The 19,984-nt window shown below is 49.2% G+C and overlaps 1 protein-coding gene across 1 annotated transcript in view; it reads right to left on the bottom strand.

Moving 5' to 3' along the window:
- The window catches only part of CLPB (ClpB family mitochondrial disaggregase), a 92,549-nt gene that overhangs the window by 41,858 nt on the left and 30,707 nt on the right, over positions 1-19,984 (bottom strand). Inside the window, exons 4-5 of the mRNA XM_080375443.1 lie at positions 18,219-18,322; positions 12,834-12,962 (exon numbers count right to left, since the gene is read on the bottom strand). Of these exons, the coding sequence (XP_080231569.1) occupies positions 12,834-12,962; positions 18,219-18,322 (233 nt within the window). The remainder of the gene's footprint in view (positions 1-12,833; positions 12,963-18,218; positions 18,323-19,984) is intronic.

Below are 19,984 nucleotides of genomic sequence, written 5' to 3'. Positions count from 1 at the left end.
TCCTCCAGAAAAGTAACAGTAGAGGACTGCATTTCCCTTTGAATGCATAAAACAGTCCACACGTGTGCCAAATGGGAAGGCTGCAACAGAAGAAAGAGAAAATGTGAATTAATGTGTTAAAGATGAATACGTTATTTTGGATTTGCCTTCTGAGAGCTCCAGTGGAGGGGCATGCCCTCCAGCAGTGCTTCTTTGCTTCTTTGAGCAAGGCTACTGCTACTGGTGCACCCCAGTGCAGCACGGCATGGCATGGCACGGCAGCCTCCCTCCTGCAGCTCTGTGGACCACCATGGTAGCTGCTGGTCCTCTGTGCCTGACACACAGCACCGCATGTACCGCTTGGATGCAGACCTCACGACAAGGATGAAGAAGGGGAGCCAGGTTTGCAGGTTCTTGCACTCCCTGCACAAGACTCAACATTATCTGAGGGAAAAAAAAGCTTCCTTCATGATGTTATGAGTATTAGTGAAGTCTTAACCTCAAACTGCTTTCAACCTGCACAGGTGGTTAAATTCATACTGCTTTCAAATAGAATCTTCTCCAGCAATACACAGGAAGGCCCAGAGCATGGAAAGGCTTGGGCAATCTGGAATCTGTATTTTGGGCTCAGAAAAGCCTTTTTTCTTTGCCACATCTTTTAAAATAAGTTGACCTACCTGCTCCTTTCAGTCTTGCTTTATTGTAATGCAAGTTGTTTTATGCCTACTTGATGCCTGGGCATGAACACAATCTGCCTTATTCTTGTTTGTAACGTAACAGTATGAGAAGGGAAGCTAAAGAATCATCTCTCTATATATCTACACGTGTGCAGAGCTATTAAATTAATGACAAACATTATGTCACTGTAGAGTTTTGTACCCAGAAACACTTAAGAGAGGGATCTATTTGCTCCCCTGCCCTATGGGGAAACTATTCTTAAGCACTCCGACACAGACATAAATGTGCTTGCACTTATACGCTTATTGCTCTCGCCACGGTGGGATGTTAGACACTTCAGTGCTGTGATATGATTGGTTTCTAAATCCCAGTCTCACAGGATTTTAATTACTGGTCTGGCGCGGATGGGAGTAGAACTTGCTGCTGTCGGATGGAGGGGGTCGATACGCTGGCCCAGAACATATTGAGCCATGGTGCTTGCAGACTCTATTGCACTATTTAATCATCTTTTGCAAAATTTACAGTGCAACAGAAGGAATCAATACTGAATTTATCACATTCCCTTGTAAATATGAGCATGGAGAGGGAGAGAGGATTTCAGGCACTCTTGCACCGCAGCTGGCCTGGGATAGATGTGTTATAGGAGGTGCCAGACCTGGAGCAAACCTCCAGGACAGAGCACCTGGGGGCAGCTACCACACCTGTGACTTCCCCAAAAACACTGACCCTGACACCCCACTGGTGCTTCAGGGGTACGAAAGGGCTCTGTGTCCTCTGAGGCGCTGGCAGAAGCTCAGGGGAGGACTCAGCCATGCTCCCTCCGGCACTGTGGCCAGAGCAATGAGGGATCTGCCAGCACACGGCTCTGCGGGAGCAGGGATGTTCTCCTGGCATAAGCACTTACATGCACGCCTGCAGGATTCCGGACAGTGGAGTTATTATTTCACACTGGCCTGGTTTTGCTCACGAGGACTGAGTTACAGCCTTGTTCTTCAGAAGACAAACAGTTCCTAACTCTAGCTAATGTCAGGCAAAAAAAACACCAGTGAGGACAGAGCAGCCTGTGGTTTTCATTTCCCCAAACTGAGCTGCAACAACACTGGCTTTCAAGACAAACAGACACGTTCTCCCAGCGCCCTGCAGACATGCTGTGCATTTATAGCGGGTGCCAGGGTCCAAAGGGACTCCTGGCTCCTGTGCTGCTCTGTCCCATCAGCTGGCACTGCCATACCTGCGCTGCTGGTCCTTCCAAAGCCCTGGCTGATGACAAAGCACTGAGGAAAAGCCAGCAGAGATCCAAGGGTGAGGCAGGGAAAGCTGCCAAAGTAGCTCTAGAATAAATGAAGTGATTTTTGAAAGGAACTGGCTCATGTGGGAACTTTTCAAACGTACCATCTACTGTCTTGTGCCCCGGGGCAGTGCTTTTCAACCTGATAGATCTCCAGGGCTCAACAGAGAATGAAGGAAGGCAAAAAAAGTGAGTAGGTTTAAACTCACTGTACAGTGGCACCTCAACCACGGCTGAAAATTTCTGGGGAACCATCCATTAGAAAAGACATCCTGTTCCAAGACCATCAACCTAGCAGGCCTACGGCACCTTGACTTCCTCAGTTCCTCCTGTAGTTTTCCCAATTTTGCTCTTGCTTACACTGCTAACTCCACTGAGTGCAGTGAAACGACATCACCTTCTCAGGATGTGATCAGGCCCAAGGTATCTCCTCTTTGTCACCACTTGCTGGCTCCTGGTGATCTGGGAGACACAGTTGTCCAGTGATGTCCTTCACCCTCTCTCCCTGTGAGAACGGAGCCCTTGCCATCTGGGATGCAACTGAAAACACTCCAAGACACATTATACAGAATTCAAACACAAGAAAGCCAGGTATACTTACAACCTGATTTTTCCTGAGAATCATGGAATGGTTCGGGTTGGAAGGGACCTTCAAGACCAGCCAGTCCCACCCCCCGCCAGGGGCAGGGCCCCCTCCCCCCAGCCCAGGCTGCTCCCAGCCCCGTCCAGCCTGGCCTTGAGCCCTGCCAGGGATGGGGCACCCACAGCTGCTCTGGGCAGCCTGGGCCAGCGCCTCGCCGCCCTCACGGGGAAGGGTTTCTTCCTCACGTCCAACCTAAATCTCCCCTCTCTCAGCTTCAAGCCATTCCCCCCTGTCCCACCGCTCCCTGCCCTTGCCCAAAGCCCCTCCCCAGCTTTCCTGTCGGCCCCTCCAGGCACTGGGAGCTGCTCTAAGGTCTCCCCGGAGCCTTCTCCTCCCCAGGCTGCACAGCCCCAGCTCTCCCAGCCTGTCCCCACAGCAGAGGGGCTCCAGCCCTCTGACCAGCTCCGTGGCCTCCGACGGGCCCGCTCCAACAGGGCCGTGTCCTTCTGATGCTGAGGACCCCCGAGCTGGACGCAGCACTGTGGGGGGGTCTCAGCAGGGGGGAGCAGAGGGGCAGAGCCCCCTCCCTCGCCCTGCCGGCCACGCTGCTGGGGATGCAGCCCAGGGCACGGGTGGCTTTCTGGGGTGTGAGAGCACATTGCTGGGTCATGTTGAGATTGTCATCCAGCAACACCCCCAAGTCCTTCTCCTGAGGGCTGCTCTCAATCCATCCTCTGCCCAGCCTCTATTTGTGCTTTGTATCACAAGCACTTTCACTTTCTGATGTCAAAAGAGCATCCCTTGTAATGCTGGCTCTGTAATTCATTTACCCATAATTCATCCTATTCACAATATCTGCAATTATACTGTACCAAATAGGGGAGCATGGAGCATTACCAACAAATGTACTGTGCTAAATTTACTGGCAAATTGAGTTCAGAAGTCTGGGTTATTGCAGCTTCAGCTAAAATGTTTTCATAAATGTATGTTCTTTCCTTCCTCTCTCTCTCTCACTTTTAATTAGAGATATGTGCACTGAGCTGACTTGATCACTCACGTTTTACAAGACAGACTTGAGCACGAGACCTAGGCACACGTGCTTGAGTCTCCCAAGGTGGCAGGGCGGTGAGGCTGCTCCAGTGAGACATGGCTGGAGTCAAGACCTGAGCTCCACTCCCAGCTACATGCTAGGTGAGCTCAATTAGCCCCTTCGCACCTCCCAAGACCATCTATCCCAGTCCAAGAGGCTGTTAGCACTGGTATGAGAAAAAGGACCAGTTCTGGAGTCACACTGAGGGTCCCGTGCAGGAAGAAGGAGGCAAACGGTGTTTTGGAGCAGGCGTTTCCCATGCAGGAGCAGCCTGGGCAGCCCACACACTGGCTCTAGGAGGAGCTGGAAGCAAAGGGGTTTTCTGAAGATGGGAAGTAGAAAGCAAGGTGGTCAATCATAGCATTATTTAGTTTGGAAAAGACCTTTGAGGTAATCAAGTCCATCTGCTGAATGATTAGGAGAGTGCTGGGGAGAATGAAACACATAATGAGGCTGCTCAGGTTTGGCAGGAGGAGATGTGCCTGTCCCTGCGATGGGGATAGAGAGGGGAGGTCCGGGAACTGCTCTGCTTTTAAGCAAAGATATGAAATGGAAGAGACCACCTACCTACGTGCATCAGCAAAGTAGTACATTTTCACACAACAGCAGCTGATGGTTCAGCCAATCCCTCGCCACACGGACACACGCACAAAAAACACCTTGGAAAAGCAATTCAACATCCAAGAAAAATGACAGCTGAGCTGTCAAGTGCCAGGGAAACCTTGCCTCTACACTTCTTTCTGTGCCCAGGTTTCTCGGGTGTGTATGGGGGGAAGCAGTCACAATATTCTGATTTTGCTTTTCATAAGCTCTAGCCCAAGAACAAGATGGTTCTCTGCAGCATTTTCTTTTGTGCTTTAATTTATTAGAATTTAATTTATTAGAAGGGTACCACAGCCATGACAACTCTTCATAGCACAAGGCTGCGAAAGGTTAACAGTGTCTGTGCCAGGAGGAGGGATACCCCCCTGCAGGGCAAATCCCTCAGCAGCAGTGCTGTCCCAAGGTTTGAAGCCCATGAGGTTTCCCCAGGCTGTCCCCCCTCTGCCTCAGCCTTGCTGAGCCTCACCCAGGGCACAGGAGAGGATGCGGGATCTCCTCTGCCCATGGGGCTCCCCAGCTTGCAGGGGTGTGGGCTCCGTTGGGAATGTCTGGAGCAAGAAAGACTGACCTTTGGCCAAGGAGGATCACAGAATAATAGAATCACAGAAAGGTTTGGGTTGGAAGGCACCTTCAAGATCATCTTGTTCCAATCCCCCTGCCATGGGCAGGGACATCTTCCACTAGACCAGGTTGCTCAAAGCCACATCAGGTTAAGGAAATTTAAGCAAGTATCCACGAGCACTAAAGGACCTCAGAAATGTCATTGTGAGGCCGCACTTGAGGATCATGGTAACGGGGAGAAGCCCCTGGGGGTGGGAAGAAAGACAATGTCACGGCTATCTTCAAGAAGGACAAGAAGGAGCATCAGGAGAACTCCAGAATGGTCAGCCTCACCTTGATTCCTGGGAAGGTGATGGAGAAACTCATCCTCAAACCCCTTCCTAGCAGAGGTGATCCTCCCCATCTACTCTGCCCTGGTGAGACCATGTCTGCAGTGCTGTGTCCAAGTCTGGGCTCCCCAGCTCAAGGGAGACAGGGAATGACTGGGGAGGAGCCAGCAGCAGCTACAAAGATGATGAGGGGCTGGAGCATCTCCCTGATGAGGAAAGGCTGAGGGAGCTGGGGCTGTTCAGCCTGGACAGGAGAAGACTGAGAGGGGACCTCACCAACGCCCACAAATCTCTCAAGGGTGGGTGCCAAGAGGAGGGGGCCAGGCTCTTTTCAGCGGTGCCCAGTGACAGGACAAGGGGCAACGGGCACAAAGTGCAAGACGGGAACTTCCATCGGAATGTGAGGAAGAACATCGTTCCCCTGAGGGTGACGGGACACCGGGACAGGCTGCCCAGAGAGGCTGTGGGGTCTCCTGCTCTGGAGACATTCAAACCCGCCTGGACGCGGCTCTGTGCAACCTGCTCTGGGAGAGCTGCTTCAGCAGGGGGGTGGGCTGGGTGGTCTCCAGGGGTGCCTTCCCACCCCAGCCATGCTGATTCTGTGATTCTGTGAGCATATGAAGGACAAGAAGGTGACTGCGAGTAGCCAGCATGGATTTATGAAGAGGAAAGCAGTGGATGTTGTTTATCTTGACTTTAGTAAGACTTTCAGCATCATCTCCCATAACATCCCCACAGTCGACAATGAAGTGGGATTGAAAACTGGCTCAATGGTCATGAGAAGCAGCAGAAAGTGCAGCTGTAGGCCTGTCACTTGTCGGGTACAGCTGCTGAACAGCTTCATTAATGACCCTGATGATGGGCAGAGCCCACCCTCAGCCAGTTTGTAGGAGATACAGAACTGGGAGGAATGGCTGATAGGCCAGAAGGTTGTGCTGCCATCCAGAGGGACCTTGGTGGGCTGGAGACATGAGTTGATAATAACCTCTTGAAGTTCAGCAAGTCCAACAAATGCAAAGTCCTGCCCCTGGGGAGGAAGAAGCACAGGCTGGGGCCACCTAGCTGGAAAGCAGCTTGGCAGAGAACATCCTGGTGAGCACCAAGTCCACCATGACCCAACAATGTGCTCTTGCCACAAAGAAGGCCAATGGTGTCCTGGCCTGCATTAGGAGGAGTGTTGCAGCAAGTTGAAGGAGGGGATCCTTCTCTGCTCAGCACTGGTGAGACACATCTGGTGTGCAGTTCTGCGCTCCCCAGGTCAAGGAAGACATGGACTTACTGGAGTAGGTCCAGCAAAGGGCCAAGAAAACAATGAAGGGACTGGTGCCTCTCATACAAGGAGAGGCTGAGAGAGCTGGGATTCTTTAGCCTGGAGAAGGGAAGGCTCACAGGGATCTTATCCAAGTGTATAAACACATGATGGGAGGGGGTGAAGAAGATGAGCCAGGCTCTTTCTAGTGACGCCCAGTTACAGGACAGGAGGCAACGGGTGCAAGCTGAAACACAGGGAATTTAATTTAAAACATAAGAAAAATCTTTACTGTAACAGATACTGAGCACTGGAAGAGGCTGCCCAGAGAGGTTGTGGAATCTCCATCCATGGAGATATTCAAACCCCAACCACAGTCCTGGAAACCTGCTCCAGGTGACCCTACTTTGAGCAGGGGGTTGGACGAGATGGTCTCCAGTGGTCCCTGCCAACTTCAGCGATTTCATGGATTCTACTGTGCCCTGGCACCCTGATGAGGAAACACAACTCTCCCCTCAGCTTCCTCTTTGTCCCTCCTAACTATTACAGAGTATCTTTGGACCTAAATACTTTAGTCAGGGGCAAAGATACCACTCCTCAAAGATCATAAAGCATGAGACGGTGGCTGGATACAGTCAGAGGACCACACACTGCCAAGGAAACACTGTTGAGCAACAGAAGAGGCATCAGCGAACAACTTGCAATGTCTCCTGCAGAAAACTGAGCACTGGAGAGAGCACTACAGGAGAAAGAACAGCGTCTTTGTGGCGTCCAGGTGAGCTCCTTCCAAGTGAAGACGTTTGTTCAACAGTCTGTTCACAAGGTGGTGGTGGCTGGCGTCCTGGCTGTCAGCGGTGTGATCTCTCAATAGCAAAACACAGCATGATGCACGGGGCTGGGACAGGCTGCAAAGGGCCTTTACAGCGAAGGCAAGCAGATTGTGCATGTGGTTTAATAAAGGTGGGGCCACTCAGAGATGCACAGAGACAATTTCTGGTGAATCTCTCCAGGCTCTTCTGGTTTCTAAGCTTCTTCAAGCCTCCTATTGCTCAGTTCCCCTGACCAGGGCCTGCCCTTCTTCACAGCCCCACTTCTGAGCCCCATGTATTTCAAACCTAAACTCTTCTCCCCACATTAGCCCAATAAAGTAATATCAGGTACCTGCTGCTTGATTCCAAAGCCTGCAGGTATTCTTTGGACCTAAAACCCTGCTGTGTATTTGTCACATGGGAGTAAAAAAATATAATCCCTCCAAAACAGTAACAGAAGCATGTCCCAAGAAATTAAACAAAATGAATCACAACTCAACTGACAGCATGAGAATGGACAGGTCCCTGCGCATGGGAACATAAGTGCTGCTGGTTGTGTCTTTGCTGCCTTCATCATCATCTTGAATCCACCTGCTGCGGGCTTGAGACTGCTGCATCCACATGGCTAGAAGGACCAGGCTTTGAATTTAAGCCAGTCCTGAACTCAAGCCCCCTCCCAAGTCTCCTACAGAAACTTTGCTGCAGGCCACGAGGGTTGGTAGCAACATGAGCCATCCGGGAGGTTCAGTTTGACTATTGGTAAATGTCCAGAGCTAAGAGGAGGATGGAGGGCTGGAATATATGCAGTGTGCTTCCAGATGCTGGCCTCCAGCCCCGGTCCCCCACGGATCAGCGCCTGTCTGGGCTCCTCTGGCTACCTGCATTTCAGTGACAGGTTCTGGAGCAGAATCAGACTTAGAAGGGTGCTAGAAGGTGGCTGAGCTCTGTGGTAAGGCTAACCTTGCAGAAAGCTGAACCTTTTAACACCGGCTATTTCATATGGCAGATTTAAATACTGACATAACAAAAGCTCCCTCTGAAACGAAGAGGCTTCCACCGTCAGCGAGCTGGAGACGCTGCCTTCTTTCCTCCAAGCCAAACACAAAGCCCTCTGAATCGATCGCGCCTGCAGTAGCAACTGGTGCATGCTGTGGATGCGAGCTCCCACCCACTCCTTCCCATAAACACCAATATTTATGGTGTCAGCTCAGGTCAGGAGACTGTGAAATGTCACCAACAACTGCCCAAAAGGACAACAGAGCAGCAACTTCGTCTCGCGGTCTGCTGGGCACACACATGCTGACCACAAGGCGATAAGGTCCTGGAGGGGTCAAGCGAGTCACTGAATGGGCCACAAAAGGCCAGGGATGTGGGGTGAGGGGCAAGTGCATAGGGGCTTCCCTTAAAAAAAAAACCCAGCGCCACACAACGGGGTAGTTGTTTTAGCAGAGAGGGGCCTTGGCAGTTAATGGCTTTGGCCCTGAGGGCAGGGCACCAAGAGAAGGAAGTGTTAGGGAGAGTAAATGGACAGTTAGTAAAAAGGCAGGTGTAGGGAAGTGTAAGGGAGGGAGCGAGGGGAGCCTGTTCCATGTCAGCAAACAGGAGACATCCTATGCGCGGATGTCAATGGCAGACAGCATGGGGAAATTATCCTCACAAAGGGCCCGGGGCAGGCACGCTCTGAAAGGTGTTCGATCTCCACTTGAGACCTTCAGCCATGTATTCATTGCAGATTATACTAACAAGGATGACGCTTTGTTATCACACAGAACCAGGAGGAGGGGAACACCCCAGTCAATGCGATGAAAACCTCATGTCAGGCACCAATCATGAAATCGAACTCCAGAGTGCAAAACTCACTGAAAAGGAATGGAAGGGTCTGCTGTAACACTACCAGCTCAGAAGAATGCACCTGACAAAAAGGGGAGACGTATTTGATTAAGCAAGTAAATCATCATGAATTTTCATCATAACTATGACGGCAAAGAGTAACTGGATGTTGCAGATGGGCTGGCAAATACAGATTAATCTGAAGAGCACTGCAAACTCAACCTCAGGATCCTGCAAGGACTCCAGCAGGACCTTTCACATCATGCGCCGAGTGGAGATTCATGTTGGTGGACCAATGTTCCCAGGGTCTAAGCACTGAGACACGCCTGTATCTCTGCAAGATTACAGTTTTCACTTGGAAATGCATTCTTAGTGTGGACTCTTCTGAATCTGTATCCACAAGGATTTCCATCGGGCTGGACTACGAAGAGATCAGCAATGAGCAATTGCCACGTTTCAGTGTTATGGTTGGATAAATTCAGGATTTTCACTTTGATTTGGTACACAATCCCTTCTGTTGTACTCAAACAAACAAGAGTCCTACAGATTGTTATATGCTTTTTTTCCTGAGATTCGAGTGAGTTCTTCCAGGCTGCAACACTTTGCTGTGAACAAAGAACTCTCTATGAGCATCAAGCAGCCGAAGTGGTCATTCACAAAGACAGCAGTGGCTCCCGTACTGATACAGAAACAGCATTTGAACAAAAAGAACAGTCCTCTCTATTAAGAGAGTCCTGTATTCTAACAAGCTCTCAGATAGCTGAGCAGGAGACAGCTGTAGAAATGAGCTGGACTTGCCACTTGCAATTATTTATTCAGTATAGTGAAATTATATATATATATATATAATATAAATTCTTTAGTACTGACTTCACTTATTTGCACCCACATTTTACCTGTACTTAGAATAACTGAGCAGCTGCCTTGGTACTTTCAATCAGCTAATAATACACGTGTCTTGTAAGGAGATTTTCAAAGGCAGAAAAAAGAATGAGGTACCTTTTTAAAAAACGTTATTCCAGTTTTTCCCCAGAGGGTAGGAGGGCGACTGCCAGCCCAAACTCAACAGGCGGAAAAAGAGCTCTCAGCCTCTTGCTGGCAGCTCTGCTGCCGCCTTCTCTCATGACCACTGTGACCAACATACCTACACTGTGCAACACACGGACTGCCCAGAGCAGCTGTGGGTGCCCCATCCCTGGCAGGGCTCAAGGCCAGGCTGGACGGGGCTGGGAGCAGCCTGGGCTGGGGGGAGGGGGCCCTGCCCCTGGCAGGGGGTGGGACTGGCTGGTCTTGAAGGTCCCTTCCAGCCTAAACCATTCCATGATTCTGTGATTCCATGATCCCTAACACTGCTGTGGAGTGTGCCTGTGTACCATCTTCACAGCAGACCATGCCTCTGCCCTCATGGCTAGTCCACATCTGTATTTTAGGTGTTTTTAAAGATAAAACACTGCTGTTAAGATTCACACCATCCCAGGCTCACTCTGTTCAAATCTGTTCACAACAATGCTGTGACAAGGACTTTTCCATGCCACCACTTTGACCACGTTGCCACTCTCTGTAACATCACAGAGCCCATTGTGCTCGCCAGCAAAGCCTGCCCTGTGCATTCACAACTCATCACTCAAGAGGGTGAAGCTCACTCCGCTCTTCCCACAGGCATCCCTGCCCACAGCTGTGGGATCTCAGAGGTCCTGTTGAAGCAGTTTCCTCTGACTACCAGCACCCTGGGACAAGCAACCGCTGAACGCGTGCTGTTGGACGGTGCAGCAGACATGTAGCGAGTCAGATGCACTGAGAAACTGCCAGGTTCGGTGTTCAGGCAGCGTCTATGTATCTACCAAACATGGAGTAGTCTGTCACGTCAGACAAATGCACTGGACCACACAAGGGCCAATATTTTCATCTGAGGACTTCCCAGTCACCACACGCACATACTCCTACAGCCCACAGAGCAGCTGTCTGCTTTTTAAGCTCCCTTCTCTGCAAGCAACCCATAGGAATCTTGGCTAAATACATTTGCAATAGGTTTTCTTTCAGTGGCTCCTTTTTTGGGGGGTTAATTTATGGCCAAGAGATAGGGTTCTGGTATCCGGCAGGGCTCCCAGAGAAACCCTGAGCCAGAGTTACCTGTGGAATTCAGGGGTATTGAATCTCAACCTTTCACTCTTATTTTTCTATTTGTAAAAGATAACAAGCATACAGTAGAGATGAGTATCAAGGTTCAATGTTCCTACAATTATTTTTCTTCATCCCTTCTGGGGATGGTTAGCCTTCACGGATGCTACTTTCCATTATCCTTTTAGTTACTTTCTCAAGGAATGAGCCTTGCGTGAGTCCATCATACAGTTATCTGCCTGCCTGCTTCCCTAGAATTAACTCCTCAACTCCTGCGATGCCCACACCACGAAGACAATGATATTCCAAAAATTTTTGCAAAAATATCAGCATCTGGCTAGACAGACGCTAGAGAGTCTCTGCACCACAGGGACGGGCTGACAGTGTTCAGCTGCTGTATACTGCATTTGGCAGAAGGCTGCTGGCAAGCACACACTTCAAAGCAGGCACAACATCGCTGTTTCTTGCTCATTCAAAGGTGCCCCAGGTGACCTTGCAGGAGGAGAGGAGTTGAAATTGTTGTAAGAGGAATGCTAGGGACAAAGGACGCAAACCTGGAGGGAAGCAGAACTCTACCGACTAGCTCTGCAGTCTGCAGAGCAATTTGTATCACAGGCAGATGCAGCTAATTTAACGGCACCACGCAGATGTAGATACACATTCAGCAGACTCCGGTTCTGGATAACAGCATAACACAGACGCAAATGTCATCCTGCTAAAGATCAGCAGGAGGGTAAATATAAAAAACGGTTGTCATGGTAGCACATCTCTATTCTGTTAGCTAAATGCATCTTCTTCCTCTCCTCCACTAGTGCCAATGAGCTTTTTCCCCATGAAGACGGTCAAGCATTGCGACAGGTCACCAGAGAGGTTGGGCAGTGTCCATCCCTGGACGTTTTCAGGCCCCAGCTGGCTAAAGCCCTGAGTAACCTGGTCTGACCTCACAGCTCACCCTGCTTTGAGCAGAACGTTGGACTAGAGACCTTCTGAAGTCTCTTCCAACCTGAACTATGCTATAATCCTATGAATTTCCATCTTGTTTATTATCCTAGAATTGTTCAGGTTGGAAAAGTCTCTTAAGATCATTGGGTCCAACTGTACATATCTCTATGGATCTGTACTCTAGAGCCATTGAGTACATAAGAGATGACAGTGAAGCAGGATCCAGGAGAAGAAGGGGTCTGTGGTTTGACCAGGAGGACAAATTACTGCACAAGCTAATTTCTACCAATTCTGACAAGAGCTGCATTGCCAGGGTACCAACAGTACCCCAGCCTAAACCATTTCATGTGGGTAGTGGTCCCTATCCAGTACCTATGCAGAGCAGATCTATTATGAGTAAAGTGAGGGCTCTTTGATTCTGTGCCACACAGGTACGTAAGGGATATGATTGATGAGTGGAGTGCAAATAGGGAAAGGGAAATGTTCAAAATACTGAACAGAGACACCAGTGGATGCATCCTCACTGAACTGCAGGAGGAAAGGGAAGTCAATGATTAAGATGAGAACAGCCACCAGAAGTACCTGAGAAAAACCACTGGAGATCAATGGGAACACAGAAACTAAAAATTAAAGAGATTAAAGCAAACAGTAAATCACGTCTAATCCTGACAATGAAAGACTGTGGCCCTTGTGCAAGCTTGACAGCTCTGTGGGACAGGCCTACTCAGAAAAAGTGCTCCTGGCCCAAGAGTCGGGTGGAGCTATGGAACTCACCTCCATCCAGCAGCAGTTTGACAGTCAGGTAGTCATCAGCCAGTACCGCATAGTGTAGAGCTGTGCAGCCCTTGAAATTGGCTCGGATGTTCAAGCGGTTGTTGAAGTCATCCTCCCGGGTTACAAGGACTGCAGGGGAAAAAGAATGAAAGCTCAGCTCACTGAGACAAAGAGCTGCTTGTCTGAAGGCGCACCAGCAGCACAGACCACCACCACCGGCCTGGAAGCCTGCTAAGGGCCTAAGGACCTTTTCCAGGATACCATCAGGACCCCAGTGGAGGGTTCTGGTGGCTATTGTCCCCACTCCACTAAGCAGCAGCAGAGATGAAGACAACACGGTTTCCACAAATCCCAGGGCCCACCTTCACAGCACTCAGACAGGGAAGGAGGTGCTTTGGGAAAGCCCAGCAGAAGAAGACCTCTCAGCCTTGTTCCAACCACAGCCTATTTGCACCTTCAAAGTGAAAACAGGATTCAACGCAAGCAAGCAACACAGAGACTTCTGCCTTTTATTTTTGCCTTTTACGGTCCAGAAGGGCCAGAGAACAAGCATTCAATGCTTCCTCCGCACCAGCTTCCCCCTCCAGCCAGAATGCGGTCCCAGCAGTCTGCACCTACTTCAGGCTGGAAGCACAGAATGCCAAAACCTATGAGCCATAACCAAGGGAAAAGAGCCGGAGAGGCTGAGGGACAACAGCACTACAGATGCTGGGGACAGTAGTCAGCTGGCAATGGCCAGGGCATCTCCTCAGAGTCATGCTATGCTTCCCCTACCACTCCGCTCCGGTTGCTCCTGGGCCTGTCTCCACCAGGAGCTGCCTCCTCTACCCGGCGCTGCCCAGAAGTGTCAAGAAGTAGCCATTTTAAAGCAAGAACTTTTCTAAAAACACTTCCTTTGTTAACTGAAAAGTAACGTGGGCTCAAGTGCTGCAGATCATGAGGCTGAGCATCTCTGCTCCTGCTATCTTCAGTTTTATGTTGAAACTGGCTGGTCCTTGGGGCCTGGAGTTTTTATCCTGTGTTTCCTTAGCCACTGGTACAGTGTGCTCCCCGAGGTGTATTCCTCAATGCTACCGGGATGGGAATAATTCATAATAACGCATTTCACAGCTGACTAGAAAGCCTGAAATCCCCTGAGCAAATGCAATTATACTGAGACCTGGCAGGTTTTGTGAAATCAGACCCAGAGACCATGATGCTTCTTTGAACAGAAAACGATGTTTTCTAAAGCTGATTAATTGTAATTTTTTTCCTCCCTTGAGCTCTGTTCTGCTGAATGCCAACATGCACAGATACCTGGCAAAAGGGAAAGCCCAACGACTGGTGCTTGCAGGTCAGAGCAAAGCTGGGCCAAGGCATTCCCAGGAGGACAGGAGAAGGACTGTGCTGAGACAGACATGAAAGACTAAATCTTCTAGATCAGATGCAAACTCAAGAGTTTGGACTGCAAAGCTGGAAGATCAAGGAATGCATTAAATCCAACTGATGTACAGAAGCAAAGACTCTCTGTGGGAGAGGCTGCACCGCTCCAGCTCCAAGCCCAGCTCTCGCTAGACCTGTCCCCTTTCTGCAGCGTACACACACGAGCTGGAGAAGTGCCAGAGTCCCACGCGAACCCAGCTGGCACGCAGGCAATGCACCGTGGCTAGCAGACCTGGACCACAGGCACGGGCTGCCTCTAAGATGGCACAGACAGGCATCACCCCTCCTGCCAAGCACCCCTCCCCAAGCAGAGGCTTAACGATGTCTGCAATATTTACGCACAAACTTAGACTCAGACACGCGGTGGGAGGGGTGGAAGTGCCTCTGCTGCTGATGCTCTGGTGCAAAACCTGGTTTTAGATGCTGTTTCTACTAGCACCTAGGAGGGACTATGCTCCCGAGCCAGGAAAAACTCTCTCCCAACACACCAATAGATTACTACAAGGCAGCGGTGATGTCAGCAAACAGAAAGGAAGCTGTGAAAGGAGAGGACACTGCCCCATCAGCACATGACCTCGAAGCAAATTCCCAATTCTGGGAGTCTCCAGCAGACCAGCCCGTGTGTCTGGGCAGGGCTCCAGCACCCTGCATGGGTCCGTAGGAAGGGTCTGCAGCACCAATACTCTTCTGCAGCTGGTCTAAAGGTCAGACTTTAGCAAACATCCTGGGTTGTAAGCCCTGTGCTCTAGTCATCAGCAAAAATGAACAGTGGAAAAAAGAGTGGCTCTTGTTTGGCATTGAAGGAAATAATACCATGCTGCTGGTCAGTCAGGAAGGCTTACGGGAGCAGAGACAGCATCTTCACAACATCAGCCCTGAGAGCATTCAGCACACCAGAGAGAAGCCTGATCTAAAACCTGGCCAGATGTGCCATCAAAGCCACCAAAGAGGTCAAGTATTCCATCATCAAGAATCCGATGTGAGCAGCACGCTCACGCCTGAAGGGAGGGCACATCCCTCCTCTCTCATTTCAGTGTTCACCATCCTCACTGGCTCTTTTATCAACGAGCAGATGCTATCGCTCAGGGCTGTGGGTTTTGACAGGCTCTGCACTTTATATCTGATTTTTGAGGAAAGGGAGGCTGTCGCACCCATTCCAGAGTTAATGGAGACTAATCTCCCTCTCACTCATCTGCGGGGAGCAGGCAGTAGGGCCAGGCCTGGCCACAACCCTTCTCCCCAGCCTTGGGAGACGCGCAAGCCTCACGAACACACAGCCCCACCACGGAGCCCGAGTGATGGTGGGACTGGCACATGCTGTCTCCTGCTGAATGAACGTCACCCAGCTGGTGGACCAAATTCCTCCTGGAGCTGTGCTAAGCTCCTCGGTGAATGGGTATAAAACCAGAACTCGGTAAGCCCATGCTGCCATCAAGAACTTGAAAGGGCTCTCAGCATCTAATACTTTGTCACAGCAAAGCAAGCAGACCTGGGCAGCAGATCCCCCGCAGGGCAGTCTCCACATTCCCTCCTAAGAGCTAGCGACAGATTTCCAGAAGATTTGAAAAGTTCAGAAGAGAAAAACACTGTAATGAATACCTGATGCTGTCCTAGCCCAGCATCTCCGCTAATGAACCGCAGTACCTCCAGGAAGATCAATTAATGCCCTGGCTCCTTTCCTTTCCTGGGTCTTTTCTCCAAGCATACAGGGTGAGTATGTATATTTATTTATTTGTCGTCATTTCCTACCTAGGGAGGAGCAGGATAATGAACTGCGTGCGTCAGGGAAGATGAATCTGAGATACTAGGGAGCAGTGCAGTAAAGAGATTAAAGTGTTATTATTGTTGGTTTTTTTCCCCCATGGTCCGTTGTGACAGCTCGGCCGTCATCTGTAAAAAATGTCTCAGAGAGAGATAATCATCGGAAACTCAATAAAGCGTCAGGGGAAGCCTCGTCTACCATCAATCACTGGGTGCCTGGAAATTTTCAGCCCTCTGTCTCCCTTCCTGCCATCCATATAAATGTCTGTAATATATTTTGTGCAGCGTTTGTGGAGCATACACTCTCGATTTGGATGTTTTTATGAAAAAATATTTATACACGAAATATGTAAATGCATTAAAAAAAGTAAAAAACAAAGGCAGTTTCTCTCTCTCCCTCTCTTTTTAAAAATGCAACTGAATTTATTCTTTTTAATAAAACATGTCAACCAAAGAATTAATGCAACTTCTTAGTGAGTGGCCTTATCTTTTCTTCACCCCAAAATACATAACATTATAGAGGGATGAATGCAGACAAAACCAATTAACTGTATTGGTTGATATACTTTGTCTTAAACAAAGTCTATGTACATGCATTATGTATTGGCATTCCATTGTTCATTTTTTAATGTTGTTTCATACATTTTGCATTCACTGCTACAGCGAGCTGATATATGCGTGTTCTCACTTCCATCAAGGAGCACGTCTATTGCACGGGTGGGTTACAGTGAGGGATGAGAGCAGAGAGCTTTTAAAAATAAAATAACACCCTGTCAAAACTGTCCTCTCACTGATTCATCTTCTTAACTCAACCTGTGTTTTATGAAAGGTTCAAATATTACACCTTCATTAGACTTCATATAGCTTTCAGCTCTTAGCAGTGAGGCAAAAAGCACAACAGACCCATGGATAATGTCACCACGTGATTTAGGCTCTGCAAACCACACAGGGCAAACAGGCTTCGGACAACCCGTGTGGCTTCCTCCAATTTTCTCCTTCCAGCAGCTAGGAAACAGTTTAACTCCAGAGCAGGAGGTCACAGCACACAAACGCAGTCACTGTGGATGCAGCAGTCCCCAGAAACGTGAGCCCTGGAGGCTGGCTGAGCTCTGGCAGGGTGATGGGGATGGCTGGGACATGGTCTGTGGTCTGCCAGCACAGAGCCAAGGCCAGCAGGTCAGCACAGCATTCAGATGTGGAAGAGGCTTCTGGAACAGGGAAGGCAACAGCCAGGGACATTTTAGTGGGGTCAAGTCCTGCCAGCACTCATGCCAACCTCAGAACAAAGCCTGGGGACAAGAAGCATCCTTGAAACGTGCAGCTGGCCACTTTCTCAGCTGGGCACCAAGAATCCAGACATCCCCTGCCTGAGATTTCATCGATAATCACAAACCCAAGAAAATCTAACCACCATTTATCGTCGTAAAGAGTGGAAACAGTCTGGAAATTTAAATCGGTCTGAATAAACAGAGCAGGTCTCTGAGCAATCTGACCTAGTACAAGATGCCCCTGCTCACGGCAGGGGGGTTGGACTAGATGACCTTGAAAGGTCTCTTCCAACCCAAACCACTCCGTGATTCTCTGATTCTAAGTCTGCATCAACATCCCAGCAATGGGGATAACGTTAGGGTGAGACTGGAACTTGAGACATCAGCCAAGAAAAACCATAACAAGATGAAACGACGGTGCAGAACATTTCCTCCTTTTCATGTAAAGACTCCAAGGCCTGAAAGGTAGCGTTAACGCCTGCCCAAAAAACAGCAGCAGTAATTGCAACCACTTACATCATCCAGTTTTATTTCAAATGGCCAAGTCTTTCTTCACTTTATACCTACTTACAAGATCTAGGGTAAGGTTACTGACAGAATACACTGCCTTGAACCCTCCTCCTTCCCCAGCAAGCGGCTGCATGTGGGTCAACAGGATGACACTCCTATCTACAACTTTGTATTATGTTCTGGCTATATAAAAACAGGTTATCTCTAGGACGTTGAAGGATTGCTTCTCATAAACATCTACACAATGTTTTCTCTCATCTTCAGATACACTTGCCCACGTACCATCAGTTACTCTACATTTAAATGGGAGCTGAAGCTGGCTCTAAAAAAACCCAAACAAGGTCAAATTTCCATTTCAAAGCCAGGAAAGAAAATTTTGGGACCGGAAAAGCAAATGCAAGTGGCTGCACACAAATAATATTACCTTCCAAAGAATGGAGGCCTTTTTCCTTGGCAGTCTCATACACGCTGCTGAAATCATCTCCGAGGTTTGGATCTGCATTAGCTGCGAGCAGGATCTTCACCACACTGTTACAAATTGGAACAAAAATAAGGCAGAGGTAGAACATGAGTAATTAAAAGTCCTTCAGAGGCTGAGAAGGGAGACGGCACTCGGAAAGCCCTCCTGGCTAGTGAAGGAAACCAACAACCATAACTGAACATTTCCACAAATAAAACCACACCAGCATATTCTGAAACCCATTAGATGCGGGAGGCACTTGAGGCAGGGGTGACGCTGTAGGGAAACACAGCCCTCCCAAGGAGACCTGCACGGAACACGCTCTGAGCATGATTCATATTCCCAGATCACCATGGGAATCAGTGACATTCCCGTAACTTTGTAGGTCTGGATCAGTGGTGGAAATTGTCCCCAGCAGCAGCAAATGCACAGTCAGAGCCAGATCCTGGCTCCAAGGCCATCCCTGCCCCTGCAGAAAGATAGATTCTTGCAACAGTCTTCAGGTTAAGGGAAGCAAAACTACATGGTGCTGTTACTTCTGCTTTTGGGTTGCAATTGCAACACAATCACAATTTTTTTGCAATCATAACAGCACCTAAGCCTCCTTTAATAAAGGTGCCACCCTCCCAAGACAAGAAGCCCATAGCATTTCAGCATGCAGCACAACAAAAGGGCACTATTCACTTCTGAGGTTTCTGCCCTACAATTTACAGCAGTCACTTGAGCAGTCCATCTACATCAAAGCAGCTCATGGAAGCCACCCTTGAAAAGGCATCTCTTGTACCCACATGGCCTATGAGACAGCTAAGCCTTCCTTTGCCTTTTTCTGCCCTCACAAGATGAAGCGTCAGACCCCAGCATTTCAAAAACAAATTTCAGCTGCATGAATTATACGGGGTTCTGGAAGAAAAGCATTCCACTGCTGCATAATATTCAGGCAAATCCCCACCTCTGAGAACCAGCCCATTGGTATGAGATCACCACCGAAGACAGCCTGATCGTCTGCAACCAGCCCAGCAGCTGCCAGGACTTCGGAAAGAGATTCAACCTCTGAATTTGTAGAGAACTTCCCCCTTATTTTACACGGCGGCTGCAGGACCCACTGGAGGGGCAGGCCCTCCTAGGGCTGACTGCCACAGCAACACAGGCAGGACATCCCATACTAAACTCTCCCGCGCGTTGGGACCGAGGCTTTCAGCCCCCAGACCCGTGAGGTTATCAACATGCTGCAGCAGCACAGATTAACACAAGACACACAGGCCAGGCAGTTTTGGTGTGGAAGTCCTCCATCTCTGCTTTCGAACCCAAACAATCGGGCCAGAATTAGATTTCTCACCACTTCTGAAAGCAGCTTGAAGCCAGTTAATTCTTAATTTTTTTTCCAGGGTTCAAGCCTTCCATGACAACTAGACAGTAACTCGTTAGTTAGCATTCATCACTGGTGACATGGCTCACGGGCTGACAGCGATGTGCACCACAGACTGACTGACATGTATCTGCAGGCTGTGTCTTGTCAAGTCACATTTAGAATTTCACTTAAGCTCCTCTACCATTTACCCCATAAATGCATTAGCAGAATCAAAGGTGGTTATTTTATTCTTTGAATACAGTACAATAAAGGCCAGCTCCTTACCGGCACTGGTAAACTCTTCACCACGTACAAAGTTACTTTTAGTGAGCAAAGCAGCAGGCTGGAAGGCAGGAGATCCTCCTGCCATCTCCCGTGTGAG

Source organism: Falco punctatus (assembly GCF_963210335.1).
Source record: "Falco punctatus genome assembly, chromosome: 2".
In the NCBI taxonomy this organism is placed as follows: domain Eukaryota; kingdom Metazoa; phylum Chordata; class Aves; order Falconiformes; family Falconidae; genus Falco; species Falco punctatus.
Note: the sequence above shows the minus strand (reverse complement) of the source record. Positions and strands in the feature narration are given on the sequence as shown.